The sequence below is a fragment of the Canis lupus genome, chromosome 9 (genome assembly GCF_003254725.2).
Source record: "Canis lupus dingo isolate Sandy chromosome 9, ASM325472v2, whole genome shotgun sequence".
NCBI lineage: Eukaryota > Metazoa > Chordata > Mammalia > Carnivora > Canidae > Canis > Canis lupus.
Window position 1 is genome coordinate 28,937,212 of NC_064251.1, and position 17,895 is coordinate 28,955,106.

Genomic DNA, 17,895 nt, shown 5'->3' on the forward strand with positions numbered 1-17,895 from the left:
ATAACGTGTTATGATAATATGATAACTTATTTATATATTTTCATCCTGATGAAAGGCAGAATTTCTTCTGATTAACCTGGGTGCTATTTTCCCAGGCAAATAAATGTGAGAAAGGGGTGATCTAAATATAAAACACTCTAAAAGGAGGTATGATCCTGGGCAACTGCTGCAGTGTTAGAAAGATCCACTCTGGGAGGAAAAAAAGAAAAAAACAAAAAAACTGCTTTCCAGGAATAAGGCAGATAGTCTGAAGTAAAATATAATAGAGAGCATAACTGATATTAGCAACACCCTGTGGAACTCTGGTGCTCAAAAGAAGGGCAGGGAAACCTGTTCAAAAGCTTGGACCATGAGGACATAAGTGGGAAGAAGCTGGAACCGGTGTTAGGGATGCTGGATTTGTTCATGTTAAGTGTGTGGCCCCCAAGGCTATGAGAAGAGTAAAGAGGGGCAAAGGAAGAGGCTCTGGAATATCATTTCATGGACGAAGGATAGGCATAGAAGGTTGCAAAGGAGCCCTCAGATCTAGAAGCTGTCAATACAGAAATGTGCACTCTTCCAGAAAGGAGAATCATTGGTGATCCTAGTCTGGGTTGAAAAGGAGCCAATGGTACGGCACTTGGCAGGAACTGGTAACCCAGTTCTGTTCAGACAGGGGAGAAGACAGCTTGCAGGGTAAACTGGAGATGGAATGCAAAAATCATCATAGCTGCCATGGGGTCCAGTCATAAGGAGGCATGGAGTCCATGGAGAGAGAAAGGAGGTTTCCCCTTCCAGCCCTTATCATCACAGTGGGACTCTGCAACTCAGGCTGGGGTCAGAGAAAGGGACTTGATGTCCTCCTCTTGCCTTCCAAGAGCATCCAACTGGCACTGGATACTTGCTGCATAAAAACCTTTGCTACAGAGTTTGTCTTTTTGAGAATGTTGTCTAATGTTATAGTGTGTAACGAAGTCCACAGGCACCTCCCTGTCATCCTTTGGCCGGTAGAAGAATTCCTGGTTGGAGTTATAGTCTGGCTGCCTTTGATTATCTTCCACCTGACAAAGAGGTATAACCTGAGGGTGAAGCAGCCTGCTGTGTATTCTGTAAACAATCCCATTATCACACAACAACTCAATGAGCAGTATTTACCCTTACAAGTTACCTCTCAACAACTCACCAAGCTGCTTTTCAATAAAGCTATTACCTGTGTTTTGTGAAGGTAACCCAAGCACATCTTTCAAATGAGAGGCATTGCCAGGAGGAGGAAGGAGTGGATTTTCAGCTAGCTGGGATGGCCAACACCACTGGGGTTCACCCAGTTAGCTACACTGAAAGGAACCACGGGTGTCATGGCCAGAAGTCAGCCATGAGCTCTGCTTTAGGGTTTTTTATTTAGTGAATGTAAAGTAACTGAACCTAAGGCTTCAAACGGTGGCAAACCTCAAGTATTTGACTTAGGAGCTTCTCATTTTTTAAAATACCTCTCCTCTGAATAACACAATTAGACTCAGGTATAACTACGATAATTAATAACAATATTTTTTCTTTAGCTTTAAAACACACAAATTTCAGTGGAAAAGGCATTATTCAGTTTCAATAAAACAGTTCATGTATGAACTGAAAACTGCACTTACCAAACAAAAATATTACACCTTGTAGTTCACATTCTGTTTCAGTGGGTTTTTTTAAATTTTTATTTATTTATGATAGTCACACACAGAGAGAGAGAGAGGCAGAGACATAGGCAGAGGGAGAAGCAGGCTCCATGCACCAGGAGCCTGATGTGGGATTCGATCTTGGGTCTCCAGGATCATGCCCTGGGCCAAAGGCAGGCGCTAAACCGCTGCGCCACCCAGGGATCCCTGTTTCAGTGTTTTAAATTTTAAGTACAAATAAAAACTCCAAGCAGTCACACAGTATGGCATAATTGAAATAGTTCAAGGTCTGCTTCTCCGTGTTTACAATCACAGTGCTATTGTTGTTTATTTTGAATCAGCTGTTTCAATTCAGGAATAAGTAGGGCTACAGGGACTGGAGACAGGGACTGTCCTACCTATCCCAAACTCCACCAGTTCCAAACCCTCAGGACCATCCTCTAGGAACAAACATACATAGTTGAGTCCCTGTGTGTTAGAAGCTAATTGAACAACTGAGAGTTCTTCCAGTTAACTTCTGTGTAGGATACAGTGCTCTTTCAAAGACAAGTAACAAAGATGTGCTAGCTTGAAGATTATATATAATTAAAACACAACAGCAACCACATGAATTGCTTAGAGCATAGACTACTTTTTTCAGGAGGAGTATTTTATCACTGGCAGTTGTAGAATTTCTAGCACATGAAGATAATAAAAAACATATCAAACTTTTAGGGAGTTTCATCATTTTCTATTCAATTATCTACAGACAGTGTGCCCCTTACTGCCTGTACCCACAGTGTGGACCACTGCCATAGAGGCTTCCTTGGTGTATTTCCAGTTGGATAAGTCCTGAAGTTCCAGAAGTATTTCCTTTTCTTTTTAAAGATTTATTTATTTATTTAAGAGAGAGAGAGAGCACAAGCATGAGCAGGGTTGCGGGGAGGAGCAGAGGGAGAGGGAGAATTTCCTGCTGAGCAGGGAGCCTGATAGGGGCTTGATCCCAGGGCCCTGGAATCATGACTTGAGCTGAAGGCAACCCCTTAACCAAATGAGCCACGCCGGGGCCCTCCAGAAGTATTTCCAAAGTGGTTGATTGGCTGGAGCCACCTGTGCTGATTGGACCAGGAATCAGTGTGTGGCACCAGGAAAGACATGTGCCTCTGAGAAGGCTTGGTGCAAGATCCCATCCAGCAGCAATACTGCATATTGGATGGGAGCAACCTATCTTTCTAGTGAAGTATGTATATGTACTTGTGTTCAAGTTGTCTCTTTTTGCACAGTGGGCTATTGTTAACATACCTTCAAAAGACTTAGTGTGCCTTCTTGGATTAGAAGGCTTTACTAGGAACTTAGAATAGTAGTACAACCAAGCAGGGCCCTTCCTTGCAAACTTAAATAGCCCAGTGTAAAATTATGGTAGCAAAAGGAGCAATACCTTTGTAGTCTTTCAAGGTCTACAAGGAAGGCATGCCTAGGTCTAACGTAGACAATGGTCCTTCCTTATCCATGGTTTCCTTTACATATGGTGAATCCCAGTCTGACAGCAGATGATCCACCTTCCGACTAATCATCAGAAGGTCATAATAGTCCAGTGCTATGTCACATGCCTATGTCGAATGAGATGCCTCACCTCATCTCACCACATATACATTTTATCATCCCATGTCATCACAAGAACAAGGATGAACACAGTACAGTAAGATATTGAGAAAAAAGAGACCAAATTCACATAACTTTTATTATAACATGATTAGATCTATTCTGTTTTATTATTAGCTATTGTCATGAATCTCTTACTGTGCCCAATTTGTAAGTTAAACTTTATCATAGGTACGTATGTATAGGAAAAAAGATGGTATATAGAGTTCAGTACAATCTGCATTTGAAGCACCCATTGGGGGGTCTAGTATCTTGCATCCTCTACAGATAGGGGGCAATTACTATCATTTTATTTTTATACAAATATTTGAGACATAGGTTTTATTGTCCTTAGTTTATGAGTAAACTGAGGCTCTGAGAAGTTAGGTGATTTCTAAACATCCCACAGCTGGTACACAATGGAGTGGGACATAAAGCATGATCTTCTAAGTCCAGTGTACTTTTCATGACACAGCACTAAAGTATGGTCATAATAGGGCCTGTCATACATGAGATGCTTACAAGAATGCTTGTAAGAAGTTTACAATCTGTTACTTAGTAGTAGGTCAGATTCCATTATGTTTAATCCACCAGCAATGCCCTTTTTCCATCTTGTCCACTGGATGTATTCTTCTATTGTCTTTTAAGACCCTATATCAAGAGACATCTTCATCTGTAAAGCCTTTTCTGACCTGAAGGCAGAGCCCACTGCAACTTTCTCCTTTCTCTCCACTCCGGTTTTGAATTCCCTACCAGGCTAAGCTGTAACCTCTGATTTGCCATCTGTCTCTAAACTTCTCTGTGAACTCCTTAAAATCAGGAGCATTATTTTTATTTGTAACCCCAGTGTCTAGCATCTTTCAGCCTCAGAGTAAATATTAATCTATACACATCCCAATTTCTGAGAAAAAAATGTAACTAAAAGTATTTATAATTGAGGGTGAGTCAGCGTAACATCACCCTCCTATACTGAGAAGAATATATCCATTAAGTTCTATTTGCTTTCTCATAGAGATGAGAAATCAGAAATCTAGAGAGACACGCTTACATCACTGACTCCATTTCCAAATACTGATACTGAGAACATAATAAAATTATCTTGTGAATGAAATCAATATTCTATTTCTTAATGCTGCTAAATGTATCTCCCAAACCAATCTTATATCACATTAGCAAACTCTCAGAGAATATTGGAGCCAGAATGAGTCTTTGAAAATAATGCAATTCAACACAGTGATTTTATACATGAGGAAATCAAGAGCCTGAGATACTAAATGACTTGCCTGAGATTATATGTTTGGTTAGTGGACGAGCCAAACCAGTGAGCACTTTTCCCTACTCTTTGCTGCTTCCATGACCCAAATAAGAAAGAAGATTGGTAATGACAAAAGCAAAGTCCAGGCACAGAGCACTGGTGTGCTCCCTCACCCACTCCCAGCTCAAGGATTGATTACCTCCAATAGCAGAGGGTTATTCCCTTGACCAAATAATATGCAACATGACTCTGTAAAATGCAAGTTTTATCCCTTAGAGAAATTAAAATGAATTCTACACTCAAACAAAAAGGTTTGCATATACTTTCATAGCAAAGAAATCAATGCCATAAAGTGAGACATCAGGAGGGGCTTGATTTTAGAACATCTACCTTCAGAATTGTAATAAATCTGAGTTGTCTGAGCCACCACTCATGTAATCTGTTATGGCAGCCACATGAAACTAATACAATGACTTTATATAACACTCATCAAGTGGGGTGTATCAAAGGATGCTGGAGGATAGTAAGTTTAGAGGATGTGGGCCCCTCTTCTCTTCAAAGGGAGACTGAGTGGGGTTGGCGTGATCATGCAGTGAATTCCTGATGGGAGAAACTCTGTGGCCTTGTGTCAATAGAGTATGTCATCTGAAGGTGAAATAGGAGCTTGGGAAGATGGTGGAAAGCAAACACTGAGTCTGAGCCAACTGCCAGGAGGCAAGCTCACCAAACACAATGACAAAGGTCTGAGTGGGAAGAATTATCAGAAGCCAGAGTCTGAGGCCAGAGGATAAAAGGGCCAGGGAGAGAAGGGCAGGGAGAAAATGGCTAGAAGAGCAATTTGGGGTGGCATCTGGCTGTTGTCCACAGGGAGCCTCTACACGCTGTGTCCTACCCACCTCACTGCTTCTTTCCTATCTCCACAAAGGAGAACCATTTCCACCCTCCAGCAAGTTGCCCATACCAGAAACCTGGGAATCATGGATAAAATCCTTCCCTCTCTCTCACACTTGACATCTGTTATAAATCTAGGAGCAGGGGATCCCTGGGTGGCTCAGCGGTTTAGCGCCTGCCTTTGGCCCAGGGCATGATCCTGGGGTCCCAGGATTGAGTCCCAAGTCGGGCTCCCTGCATGGAGCCTGCTTCTCCCTCTGCCTGTGTCTTTGTCTCTCTTTCTCTCTCTCTCATAAATAAATAAATAAATAAATAAATAAATAAATAAATAAATAAATAGTTAAAAGAATTTAATAAATCTAGGAGCACTGGTTGGGAAATCTGAGGTAGTGTGGAGGAAGCTAGCTTTGGTTTTCTTCTGAGGACACTCTTCATGGAAAGGCAACAGAACCAATTCTAATAAAAAAAAAAAAACATTATTTCTCACTTCTCAATTTGAAGATGTTAGGCTAGAACAGTGGCCACTTCATCTTCAAATGAGATTGATTTATGAGCATTTTAGCAGCCTTTTTTTGTTCTAAAGATTTATTTATTTACTTGAGGGAGGAAGGGCAGAGGGAGAGAGAATCTCAAGCAGACTCCCTACTGAGTGCAGAGTCTGATGCAGGGCTTATCCCACAACCCAGAGATCACTACCTGAGCTGAAACCAAGAGTCAGATACTTAACTAAATAAGTCACCCAGGTGCCCCCCCCCCACCTTTTGCAGCCTTTTATAGTTTTCTACATATGAAGGAATGAGGGGCACAGCTTAGTACACAGAGGAATGCCCACACAGAGGAATGAAGGTGGTTGATCACATTCCAAGATGGCCTCCAACATTCTCACCTTATATATACACCCACCGAGTATGAATCAGATTTGTGTGTAGGATGGAATTTCACTCCTGTGATTAGGTTACATGGTATGTGAGAGATGAAGGGATTCTGCAGATGTGAATAAGGTCGTCCATCAGCAGACTTTGAATTAATAATAGGGATATTATTCTCTCTTTAAAACACACTCCTCCAAACCTTGCCAGAAGAGAAGAGATTCAAAGAAAGGCATTTTCCTCTTGGCCTTGAAACAGTCAGTCATGTTGTGAACTATGGAGAAGGGACAGCCTATGGCAGCTGAGAGCCTCAGTTCTACAATTTTGAAGAACTGAATTCTACCCAGAATCTGTGTAAGGTTGGCCCCGGATGAGATGCAAAGGGAAATGACACTTTTGCAGACTTACAAGACCCTGAGCAGAGGACCCAGCTAAGCGGTACCTGAACTCCTGACCCAAGGAAACTGCAAGGTAATAAATGTGTGTCTATTTAAGCTGTTATGCATAGTAATTTGCTATACAGCAAGAGAAAACAAATATAAGCACCATCCACTATATGGAGGAATAAAGGGTATGCATGACCCCGGGCAGGTCTTCCTACATCACCAAGCACCCCACCATCCAGCCTTCTTCCCTCCCCAGGAGGAAGGCAGAGAGAAAAGAGAGCCCACATTCCTTACCAATGTCTAAAAGGAGATTTTCTAAACTAGAGAAAATTGGCCATTTCAAACAATGCAGGTAATTAGGTATCAGTGCTAAACCACAGGTAGTTGTCAACAGATACAATTACCTGCCTCTTCTAACAATCTGGAGGTTTTAAAACTACCCAGCAAGGAAGGGGTGGGAAACTGCATCCTGGGAGAATTTATTGTCCCATGTGAACCATTTCTCCCTGATTTTGAAAAACATACCAGAGGATGGTGCAGTGGGCCAAAGTAGCCTCCTAATCCCATCCTTTTTTTTTTTTTTTAATATTTTTTTCTTTATTTATTTATGATAGTCACACAGAGAGAGAGAGAGAGAGAGAGGCAGAGGGAGAAGCAGGCTCCATGCACCGGGAGCCCGACGTGGGATTCGATCCCGGGTCTCCAGGATCGCGCCCTGGGCCAAAGGCAGGCGCCAAACCGCTGCGCCACCCAGGGATCCCTCCTAATCCCATCCTGATCAGAAATGAAGTTTCAAATTCCTTTATTAATCACTCAGTTTGAAACTCAGTTTCATAATCCCTTGGTGCTTGCCAGTTCTCCGAGGAATAGCAAATAACTTACAGCTCCTGTCCTCTTGTTCCTGGGATCCCCATGCGAAATACTTGAAGTGTGGTCCAACCACGTGGAGGCTCCTGACTGCCTCCAATCTCAAACCACTTTGCCTCTGACAGTCTATGCTCCAGCCACAGTGAATTCTGTTCTATTTCTTATGCATGTCATGCCCATGCATGCCTCTGAGCCTTATGCAGGTGCACTCTGTTGCCTGGAACACACCTCTAAGCCAACCCTTCACACACAGGGCTCCTGAAATCCTCCAATGCCCCTAAGTGATGAGAGGAACATCTCTTGTTCTAATGAGGCAACTCAAGGTGGGCTTCTGGATGGCCTCTGGATAGGAGCTATTCAGCAGAAAGACCAAGCTTGGAATTTTGAGGCCCTCCCCCACCAATTTTTCCAGAATAAGGAGGGGGGCTCCAAAAAGAGTCAATAATTGATCATACCCATGTATGGAAGCCTCCATAAAAATCCCTATAGTGGGGTGTTTGGAGAGCCTCCAGAGTGGTGAACACATGCCTGTAGTAGGAGGGTGGTACCCCCCACCAACTCCACAGGGGAAAAAAGCTCCTCACCCCATGTATTTCTTCATCTAGCTCTTCATCTGTATCCATCATCATATCCTTTAATAAACAGGCAAATGTGTTTTCCTAAGTTCTATGAGCCACTCTAGCAAATCATTCAAACTGGAAGGGGTTGTGGGAACCTCTGGTTTATAGCCAAGTCAGACAGAAGTTGTGGGTAACCTGGGGATCTACTCCATGTGACTGGCATCGGAAGTGGGGTGGGGGCTAGCTTCTAGCACTGCCCCCTCAACCCAAGGGATCTGACGCTGTCTCCAGGCAGAAAGTGTTAGAATTGAGTTAAAGACACTCAGATGGCATCATGGAGAATTACTTGCTGGGTGAGAAAAGCTCCTCACATCTGGTGGCCAGAGCATCAGAAGTGAAATATGCTGTATGAGGAGCAAAAGAGACGCAGGTAGGAAATGGCAGGTTTTTCCAATATGCCTTTGTAGCCTGTACTTCCGTTTCTAGTGCTGTGTTTATTTTGATGCTGCTGCTGCTGCTGATGATGATTCACACCTGTCTTCAAGGAGCAACAATTCCTCTGCTTTGATCCAAGCTGATTTAGCAAATCTGGAGCCCCTAATGTATCCAAGGTTTGTGTTATGACCTGGAGGGGTAGAGGTAAAAGGAGACAAGGCTCCTGTCCCTGGAGGCTAGACTGTCCTCAGAGTCCCCTCTGCATCTGTCTTAGCTCACATCTTCCTCATCCTGAATCTTGCACTAGCATTCATCCCTCCCTTGGTACCCCAATGCATTCAGGGTAAAATCTAACCTGGTAGCTGGTACTGCCTCCTGTGACAGGACTCCTGCTGCCCTCCTCAGCCCTAGCTCTCCAGAGCGCTCCTCGTGCAATGAGCCTCTCTCTTCCCAGCCTCCAGGCCTATGCCCAACCCCTTACCTTTCTGAAAGGCCATTTCTTCCCTTCTTCCCTCGCAGAATCATACATGTTACCCCTGAGGATTGCATCAGCTGAGAAGCCCTCTGTGCTCTCTCAAGCTGGGTAACTCCAAACACCCTTCATGGCAATCCTAGAAATGCTATAACATAATGGATAATTATCTATGTCTCTCTCGCTATCGTCAGCAGCTTGAGACCACAGTGGAAAATCCTTTGTGTCTTTACCCACTAAGGACCAAATATGGCCATACTGAAAACAGGTATCCAGAGAGAGCTTGCTGGATGAGTGAGTTCAAGAGGTAAGGTTCAGCAACCTGAGAGTAACCCTTAGGACGTGGTGCCATAGAAGTGAGGTCCTTCACCTCTTCTAGAGTTTCATATAGTTCTAAAAATATATATCCCAAGTATTATGACTTAAAGCTTTAAAGTGGAAGCAAGCCCCTCAATTCTGATGTCCTGGTCTGAAAAGACTAAAAGAAACTCCCCATTCCAAACATTGCCATGTGAAGCAGGTGTTGTGGGTGAGAGGCTACTTATTACTTTTAGTGACTGTCTCTCCCACTAGATTGAAAGAAGTAAAAGGCCATCTCTTTTTTAAAACCCCAACTCCTAGCATAGTGTCTCCGCTATAGAGAATGCCTGACTCCCCTACTGCTTTGGATAAATGGAATGTGAAAAGGCAGTATTTGGCACAAATTTTTTCGAAATGTGTTAAATGTGTATATTTATGCTAAATGATAAATGTGTTATCTACACGTGTGAAAGAGAGATATACTTTAAATGTCACTAAACAAACCCCATGACGAATCTTTCAATAACATGATTAACCCAGTTTTTGGTTTTTCTTTTGGAGTTCTGTTTGTTTTTTGGTTTGGGGGTTTTTGTTTTGTTGCTTTGGTTTTGTTTTTTTTTGTTGTTATTGTTTTGTTTTTGTTTTGTTTTTTTTTTGTTTTTTGTTTTTTGTTTTTTGTTTTTTTGTTTTTTGGTTTTCACAGCCTTAGTATAAGTGCCTGCCACCTCTTGCCTGGATGATTAAAAAAAAGAAAAAAAAACATCTCATGAATCCTTGTGCCTCTGATATTCTTATCAAAATGCAGTTCATCTCCATTACTGTAGCTATAGCTGGCTTTTTATTTTTTATTTTATTGTATTTTTTTTATTTTTAAAAAAGATTTTGTTTATTTATTTGAAAGAGAGAGCACAGAGGGAGAAGGAGAAGCAGACCCCCCACTGAGCAGGGAGCTCAACTCGACATGGGGCTCAATCCCAGGACCCTGAGATCATGACCTGAGCCAAAGGCAGATGCTTAACCGACTGAGTCACCCTGGTGGCCCCAAAACTGGTTTTTAAAATACACATTTGATTGTGTCTTTCCAGAGCTTAGGGATGTCTTAAAATTCCTCTATTTTGAAAAGGATTGTGTCTAAGCTCTTGAACATGGAACACAGTCTCATGACCTGGCCCTGATGGCCTGCTGGCCTCCTCACACCTAAGCCCCAGGGTGCGCTCTGTCCTATAGATGCTCCCCACACCCATGGTGCATTTCCACCCCTCTCTGCCAGTGCTGTGCGGCCTGATACTCCCCGCCTTCTCCTCCTCCCTTGAGAATCCAGAATCCAGAAGAATGCTTTGGGCTGCAAGTGACAGAAAACCTGACTCAAAACAGCTCCAACAATAAGAGGTTTGTTATGTCACTTAAGAAAATGAGATAACACTTGTTATCTCACTTAAGAAAATTAGGCAGTTCCATGGTTAATTTAATGCTAAGTAAGCCATCCAAGAGCTGTGTTCATCCAAGTTTCTGTTTTGTCATCTTTGGTGCAGCTTTTGTCCCCACTGTGGACAGAATTGTTTACCCAGCCTCATGTTTATATTGGTGAATCAATCAGGGTTTTCCAGAGAAAGAGAACCAATAGAATGTGTGTGTGTGTGTGTGTGTGTGTGTGTGTGTGTGTGTGTAGAGAGAAAGAAAGAGAGAGAGATTTATTTCAAGGAACTGGCTCATTTTATTGTGGAGACTGACAAATCTGTAATTTGCAGGGTAAACTGGCAGATTGGAGACCCAGAGAGGAGCTGATGTTGCAGCCTGAGGGCAAAATATTCTGAAAACACAATTTCTTCTTCATTGGAGAACCTCTCAGTCTTCTCTCAAGGCCTTCAACTGATTGGATGATACCACCCAACATTAATTAGGAAGGGTAATCTGCTTTACTTAAGCTCCACTGTTATTAATGGCAATCGCATCTAAAAAAATTTGAGGGATGTCTGGGTGGCTCAGTGATTGAACATCTGCCTTTGGCTCAGGACGTGATCCCGGAGGCCCAGGATGGAGTTTCGCATCAGGCTTCCTGCATGGAGCCTGCTTCTCCCTTTGCCTTTATCTCTGCCACTCTCTCTCTCTCTCTCTTTCTCTCTGTGTCTTTCATGAATAAATAAATAAAATCTAAAAAGTACATTCACAGTGGGACAACCTGGGTGGCTCAGTTGGCTACGCATCTGCCTTTGGCTCAGGTCATGATTCCACCTCAGTTCAGGGCTTAATATCAGGGATGTTAGTTCAGGCACTGCTTTGGGCTCCACATTGGACATGGAACCTACTTGAAAAAAAAATCTTCACAGAAACATCTAGAATAGAATTTAATCAAATACCTTGGTACTGTGGACTAGCCAATTTGACACATGAAATTAACCATCATGATGTCTAAATGAATAAGTCTCAAGAAACAGATTGAAATAACCATTATTGGGGTGGATATTAATCAAAATTAATTTTCTAGGGCTGGGGAAGGACTCCTTCTCTGAGCACATAAGCACATGCCTGTGTGGAGGATGGACATAAATAAAATCGGGACTCTGCCTGCAAAGCAGGCTACAGTTAGGGATGAGGTTGGATGAAAGTGTAGATTTGATTAGGTAAACAACAAAGTCTGCTAATCAATACGCAGGTAGAATCATAATACTTTATGGACTCCTTTACATATTGTATAAACTCTACTAGAACCTTTGTTATACTGAATTATAGGTTTATGGCTCATCTTCCTCTTTAGACTGTGGGTTCACCTTGAATAAAAACCATGTATCAGCTACCTCTTTACCAACATCCCCACGCATGGTGCTCAGCATCAAATGGCTACTCCATAGGTGCTCTGAACTGACCAAAGTGGGTTATTCTGGTGCTAAATCAACTTTGTGCTTACCATTAAAAAATCATGTATTTCTACGCACCACAAGCTTTGTTGAAATCACAGATTCACAACAGTTATGCCAACTGACAATTATTTCTAGATACTCTGCAAAGAACTTATGGGGCAATAAAATTTGTCCAAATAGTCCAGTCAGATGAATTTCTCTTCTTTTTCACACATCCATAACATGAAAAAAAAAAATCCCAGTGGCAAAGCAAAGAACATTCTCAACCTTATACTCAGCAATGATAATAAGAAATAAAGGGTCCATTGTTTGCCCTAAGCACCAACTCAGATAAAGTAGGTCATTTGGAGTGTGTCAGATATTAGAGCCTCAGGTCCAATTACTTAATTCAAAAATGCTCATGACTCTTATCTTTTTTTTTTTTTTTTAACAGACGGAGTGCTCTAAAGTTTAAGAAGCAAAATCATCAGATACAAGTCTTCTTCACCAGGAAGCCAGAGGGCTTTGGGATAGCTAAGAGCAGAGGATGATAGAGTTACTTCTCAGTTGGCCACTGTGTAGAGACCAGTTGAACTCATCAATCCAAGGAACAATTACAATCGAAGCATCTTCCATGTTCTATGCATCATGAGAGACCTTTACCTACATTATTATATTTCCAATTTACAGCTCTCTGCCTTTTCCCAAGCAGAGAAGTATCAAATATCCAGTTATGTTGCTATTGATAAAATAATAACAGTTATACCAAAAGAGCAGCTGACATGTCTTCCCACCATGCATCAGACATTACCATAAGCACCTTATCTGCATTATATAATTTAATCCTCACAAAACCTCATGAGGCTGACAGGGTCCTTATCTCCATTTGAACAGATGAATCACCCAAGGATCTGAGGGTAGGTAGGCAATTTGCTGACAGAACGACCAGTAGGAAGCCACAGAACCCAGACTCAACCCTGGGTCTGTCTGACTCCAAAGTCCACACTCAGACCTCTGTACCTCACTGCTTCCCGTGTAGCAGATTTTATACATATAAAGCTGGAAATGAGGGAAAGTTCAACTCTTTTAAATCAACACACAAAAGGAAAGATAAAACTTTCCTATGGCTGTCTCAGAAGCAACAACCAAATCAAAAGTGGGCTTTGAACACCTGTAAAGAAGGAATGTGCCAACAGAGGGGAAAACATCAAAAATAAAATGTGGGGCAGAAAAGCAAAATTTTGCAGGGCTTATTCAGTATTATCCGTGAGCACTTCAGTCACTACAGAGGATATTATTAGTTTAGCAAGACATATTGTAACCTGGAGGGAATGCCCTTTGTTGCTCTAATTTCATAATTACAATGCACAAAAATATAATTATAAATGCAATTTCTGAGATATCTTGAATATGAGAAGCAGATTCCTCAGAAAAACAATAAGTACTCCATCCAAAGGAAAGGGATGTCTCCAGTTGTTGAGGATAAAGTGCCCTGTATCTCGATCATGCCACATGAGAATAGCTTGTGTCAATTAAGTTGTTACAAGATTATTATTAGAAACCTGATCGTTTCTGGGTGAACTAATCAGACCAGTTTCTGTGCCCACTGGGCCAAGGACTAAATGTGCCACAGTAAATCTGTACAGTTAATAATATCAATTTATGAGGCCATTTGGCAGTCTTGTGGGTCACCCACTCTTTCCCCATGCTGCTTTCCTTCTGTTGGAGGAAATTGTTCCACAGTACAATTGAGAAAGGGACACTCAGAGGGGTTTAGTAACTTGCTGAGCTCTGTGCAGCTGATGCAATGAACACTACAGAAGAATGACAACATGATGGAGAGCTGCCAGGAGTGAACCAGGTGACCCCGGGGCACTGCTCTGCCCACCTACCACCAACTACAAAGATCGCCCCTGACACGTGGAGCCCTCTGTTCTTACTGCCTACATGGGTACTCCATCTTGACTCCTCTCAAGAGCTGTATTTCTTACCCTCCCACATCTGAGCAGTTAAAACTACTTCGAAATACCTCACCTGCCTTTCTGTCCATCCTTCTCCTTTACATTCTTGCTCTGTCTCTTGCCTCTCTCCCTACTAAAGTCTGACACTTCAGAAGGATGAGGACCATGATTGAGGTGAAAAGTGGTGGGGGACCACCCTCCGCCTTCCTCTGGAACTGAAGCCATGCTAAGTCTCTGGCTCTAATTCGTCTTCAGTTCTGGCCCCACCCCTGCCATGCTGACAACATCCACTCCACCTGTTATTTTTAGCTCATGCTTGGCCCAATCTGCTAAGTCCTGACCACAGATGCTACTGAAGTGACATCAGTGACAGCATGCATCCCAGCAAGCCTCATTGTCATGGTCAGCCTTTCCAGACTTCCTGTTTCATTAATGTTAAAAAAGATGGTTCTTTCTTGTTTAACCAAATTCCAACAGACAGAGCTTTAATGCTCCATCCTTCTGGTGTCCTCTCCCTGGAAGAGCCACCTGTAGATGGAACAGCTTTGGGTATAGGCTCACATGGGGAAAGGTGGTCTTGATTAAATTGCCACTCTTGAACAAACCTCCCCCTGATGAGAAAGTTTGACGTCTACAATGCACAGGAGATGCTGGTGCTCCTTACCACACCCTCCTTTCCATATAGTGAATGCAAACTTCTGGAAATAACATTATGTATTTCATTCAAATTCTTCTCTCAAAAATAAAAGAACAAGAATCCATGTGCATTTACCTGGAACAAAGCTTCCCTGGACCACCTCCTTATACGCCCACCAGCCTTCATGGATTTTTGGTGAATTCTGTTGAGCTAAAGGAGAAAAAAAAAGGAAGAGTCATTGAGAGGCTAGCAGAGAATCCTTATATCCTAGTTGTAGAAAAATGGTGAATATACATACAATAATTCTCTTCTACCTACAAGTCACCCTACAAAATGCAATAGCAAAACCTTCTCTCTCCTTTTTTTCAAATAGATTATTAATCTGTAAATATACTGTCAATGCGTTTTTTAATATATATATTTTTTTTATTTACTTATGATAGTCACAGAGAGAGAGAGGCAGAGACACAGGCAGAGGGAGAAGCAGGCTCCATGCACCGGGAGCCCGACGTGGGATTCGATCCTGGGTCTCCAGGATCGCGCCCTGGGCCAAAGGCAGGCGCTAAACCGCTGCGCCACCCAGGGATCCCTCAATGCGTTTTTATAAAAAAAACACTCAGGAGATTTCTATTGAAGGGAGAGGGAACAGTAATTATGTATTTAAGCCTATTTAACTCCCTGTCATTTGTCTCTACCTCTGACTTCTTTTCTGCACCTGCCCCTGCACATGTACACCAAGCACACACCCTCTCCACTGGGATTGAGGAGAGGAGGCTGATCCCATCCTCAAGCCAGACAAGAACTCTACATGTGCACAAACCCCTTAGAAATGGAGAGAAGGTAGGAGGTTTGCTACAAGGGCTAGGCTAGAAGAGGGAAGGGTACAATTGGTCAGCTTTCTTTAGGCCCCAGGAAAATGAAAACAAGAGTATAAATAATCATAGGGAGAGCTTTTGGCATCATAGGGAGAAAAAGTGGAAAGTTCAAGAAATTGAAACATAGCATAGGAATCTGTGAGCACATGCTGACATGACCTTTGACCCTTGTGACAGTCAGTGGGTGATTTGAGGTGATCCTATTATGTGTGACTGTACGTCCAAAGTACAGGTGGCACAGAACTTGTGTGGATCCCTTCACTATTGAACTGCATCGTATTTCAGCTGTCAGTCACACTGGAAGAAAATAAGGTAATTTCGATCATATCTGTAATTGGGCAAGTATGTAGCAAATGTTAAACCTTGACTTTCATTTCCTTTCTTTAAATCTTGTTCTTTTTCAGTCTCCTTCAGATTTGTCATTCCAGGTTAGAGAGAATGGTACAAGACAATGTGTTTGAAAGCACAGCTTTGCATAGAGAGGAACTGCTAAATTTCTTTAGCTTCCATATGAGCTTCAATTGCTTAGCTCCAAGTGTCTTCCCATAGTAGAAGGAAGATAGTTTTTTTGCCTATGATATGACAAGGCTGCTGAGGCTTGCAGCTCTGTGATAAAGACACAGCGCAAGTGAAAAGGAAGCTTACTCCTGGAGATGACAGAGAGGTTCGAGGTCTTTAGAAACAAATAGAATAGGGACAAAGAACCTACTTAAAGGCTCTGGAAGGATATCACCTTTCAAGTTGCCCAGCACAAATCTAGGGCTTGGGATGTGTCAAAGTACACTGGATTACCCACTACCCCAATTCCATGTGGAATGGATAGAGCTCAGATATTCCCACAGCCCTGAGAAAGATCCTAAAGGCAGCTGAGTTGAAAGCCAGTGCATCTGTTCTAGGATAGCAGGCAAAGGGAGAAGTGGCCTCAAAGCCCAGAGGCTTGGAGAGGTTTTGTCCAGCCAGAGAGCCAAGTGGAAGAGTCAACAGAGACTCTAGTTTATTTGTGGCACTAGGAAAAAACAGGGAGATTTGAAATCAGCTAGGAATGCTTTATGCCTGACAAGTTAAGAAACCAGATAAAGAGTTATATTGCTTGGAAAGTTTAGCAAGTAGGTGAACATAGGACATTTCTCTGGTTCAGAACAATTCTGATGCTTCCTTCGAGCCTTGACATTGCATGATACACTGTCCCCTTCCTTCCCAGCTCATTGGAGGTCATCACAGGAGAAAAAGAGGAATGCCAAAGATTTAGAAATCTATGAGATCAGATTCACCTAATGTACTCAGACCGAGTGGCCCATTTTTGAAACAAACATTTAATAATGCCCACCTTGATGATAATTATATAAAACTCATAGACTCATAGATAGTACATCTTACAAACAAAACATAAACTCTAATATTTCACTAAATTTCAGCCTAACTCTCCTGAACGTGAAGCATGTCCCAAGTCTAAAGGAGATACACATATCTGAAAGCCCAAAAGTATTGAACTGCAGACATCACTTAATAGCTCAGCATTGATTTGCCTTATCAAAGACAGAAATTTCTGAGTTTTATCAAAACTCACCAAATTTTATCAAATCAGGATTGTTGCCTATCTTGAAAAATTTAAACCATAAATATGGCCTTCTTTCTTTATCAGCCCCTCTAGCAACCCTCATTTTGTTTCCTACAGTTAACACTCTCTTATGGTTTGTCTCCCTCTTTTTGATTTGATCTTATTTTATTTTTCCCTCCCTTCCCCTATGATCCTCTGTCTTGTTTCTTAAATTCCACATATGAGGAACACCTGGGTGGCTTAGCAGTTAAGCGCCTGCCTTCAGTTCAGGGTGTGATCCTGGGGGCCTGGGATGGAGTCCCATATTGAGCTCCCTGCATGGTGCCTGCTTCTCCCTCTGCCTCTCTGCCTCTCTCTGTATCTCTCATGAATTAATAAATAAGATCTTTTTAAAAATTCCACATATGAGTGAAATCATATGATAATTGCCTTTTCCTGATTGACTTATTTCACTTAGCATAATACCCTTAATTCCATTCATGTCATTGCAAATGGTAAGATTTCATTTCTGATGGCTAATATTCCATTGTGTATATATACCACATCTTCTTTATCCATTCATCTGTGGATAAATATCTGGGTTCTTTCCATAGTTTGGCTATTGTGGATATTGCTACTATAAACACTGGGGTGCAGATGCCCCTTCAGGGCACTACTTTTGTATCTTTGGTGTAAATACCTAGAGGTGCAGTTGCTGGGTCATAGGGTAGCTCTATTTTTAACCTTCTGAGG

The 17,895-nt window shown here is 42.2% G+C and overlaps 1 protein-coding gene across 4 annotated transcripts in view; it reads right to left on the reverse strand.

Moving 5' to 3' along the window:
* The window catches only part of CA10 (carbonic anhydrase 10), a 482,061-nt gene that overhangs the window by 385,271 nt on the left and 78,895 nt on the right, over positions 1–17,895 (reverse strand). For all 4 annotated transcript variants that reach the window (XM_025439687.3, XM_025439688.3, XM_025439686.3 and 1 more), the window contains one exon: positions 14,866–14,940. In XM_025439687.3, coding sequence (XP_025295472.1) covers positions 14,866–14,940 — 75 coding nt within the window. The remainder of the gene's footprint in view (positions 1–14,865; positions 14,941–17,895) is intronic.